Source organism: Malurus melanocephalus, unplaced genomic scaffold, assembly GCF_030028575.1.
Source record: "Malurus melanocephalus ecotype Western Australia unplaced genomic scaffold, MMel_1.1 scaffold_3558, whole genome shotgun sequence".
Taxonomy (NCBI): Eukaryota; Metazoa; Chordata; class Aves; order Passeriformes; family Maluridae; genus Malurus; species Malurus melanocephalus.
Genome location: NW_026626790.1, coordinates 1 through 1,153, shown reverse-complemented (window position 1 = coordinate 1,153; position 1,153 = coordinate 1). Strand labels below are relative to the sequence as shown.

The following is a 1,153-nucleotide window of genomic DNA, read 5'->3' as shown; positions in this document are numbered from 1 at the left end:
CCAAATTTCGCAGTTTTTCCCGCCCAAACCCCGACCCCTCAATTTCCACCATTCCCCCCCAAATTTTTGCATTTTTCCCCTCAGACTTTGCAATTTTCCCCTCAAATTTCACATTTTTCCCCTCAATTTCCCAGTTTTTGATCCCAAATTTCGCAGTTTTTTCCCGCCCAAATCCCGACCTCTCAAATTCCACCATTTCCCCCAAATTTTGCAATTTCCCCCTCAGATTTCACCTTTTTTTCCCCCAATTTGGGACTTTTTCCCCCCAAATTTTGGAGTTTTTCCCCCAAATTTCGCAGTTTTTCCCGCCCAAACTCCGACCTTTCAAATTCCACCATTCCCCTCTCAGATGTTTCAATTTTCCCCTCAGATTTTTCAATTTTCCCCCTCAGACTTTTCAATTTCCCCTCACATTTCCCATTTTTCCCCCGTCCCCCTCACGGTACCTGCGGCGTTCGGTGCAGCTCGTACAGACTCAGCTCCCACGTTTTGCTGGCGCTCTGCGCGCTCGCGGGGGCGGCCATGGCTCCGTCACCTCCGGGATCCTCCAAAAATCCTCCAGAATCCCCAAAAAATCCTCCAGAATCCCCAAAAAATCCTCCGGGAACCCCAAAAATCCTAAAAAATCCGCCCCTCCCCCCGCCGCTGCCGCCGCTTCCGGGTGGCGCCGACTGATGACGTCACTACGCGCCCGCGGTGGTGGCCATGGCTCCGTCACCTCCGGGAACCCCAAAAAAACCTCCGGGAACCCCAAAAATTCTCCGGGAACACAAAAAAATCCTCCCGGGACCCCAAAAAATAAAAAAAATCCGCCCCTCCCCCCCCCTTTTCACCCGCCCGCCTCCGCCGCCGCCGCTTCCGGGTGGCGCTGCCTGATGACGTCACCGCGCGCCAGTGGAGGTGGCCAATGGGAGGCGGTGCTGCGTTCCGCCAATAGGAGCTGAAAGGGGGCGGGGTTATGTAAATTATGACGGTATTTGGTAGGTTTTGGGCGTGGTTATGTAAATTATAAGCGTATTTGGTTGTTAAATGGGCGTGGTTATGTAGATGAGGTGGGCGTGGTTTCCCGGGAAAGGCGCGAGCGAGAGGAAGCGCGCGCTGGCGGGGAGGGGGCGTGGTTTGTGACCTTATATGGGGCAAGTGGGCGGGGTTT

General features: G+C 54.2%; 1 protein-coding gene across 1 annotated transcript in view; it reads right to left on the bottom strand.

Annotated features, from left to right (window-relative positions):
• LOC130588159 (E3 ubiquitin-protein ligase RING2-A-like) overlaps positions 1-635 on the bottom strand; it is a gene marked incomplete at its 3' end in the record, with an annotated part of 8,124 nt that extends 7,489 nt beyond the window's left edge. Inside the window, exon 1 of the mRNA XM_057389116.1 lies at positions 447-635. Within this exon, the coding sequence (XP_057245099.1) occupies positions 447-524 (78 nt within the window). The remainder of the gene's footprint in view (positions 1-446) is intronic.
• Positions 636-1,153: the final 518 nt, after the last annotated feature.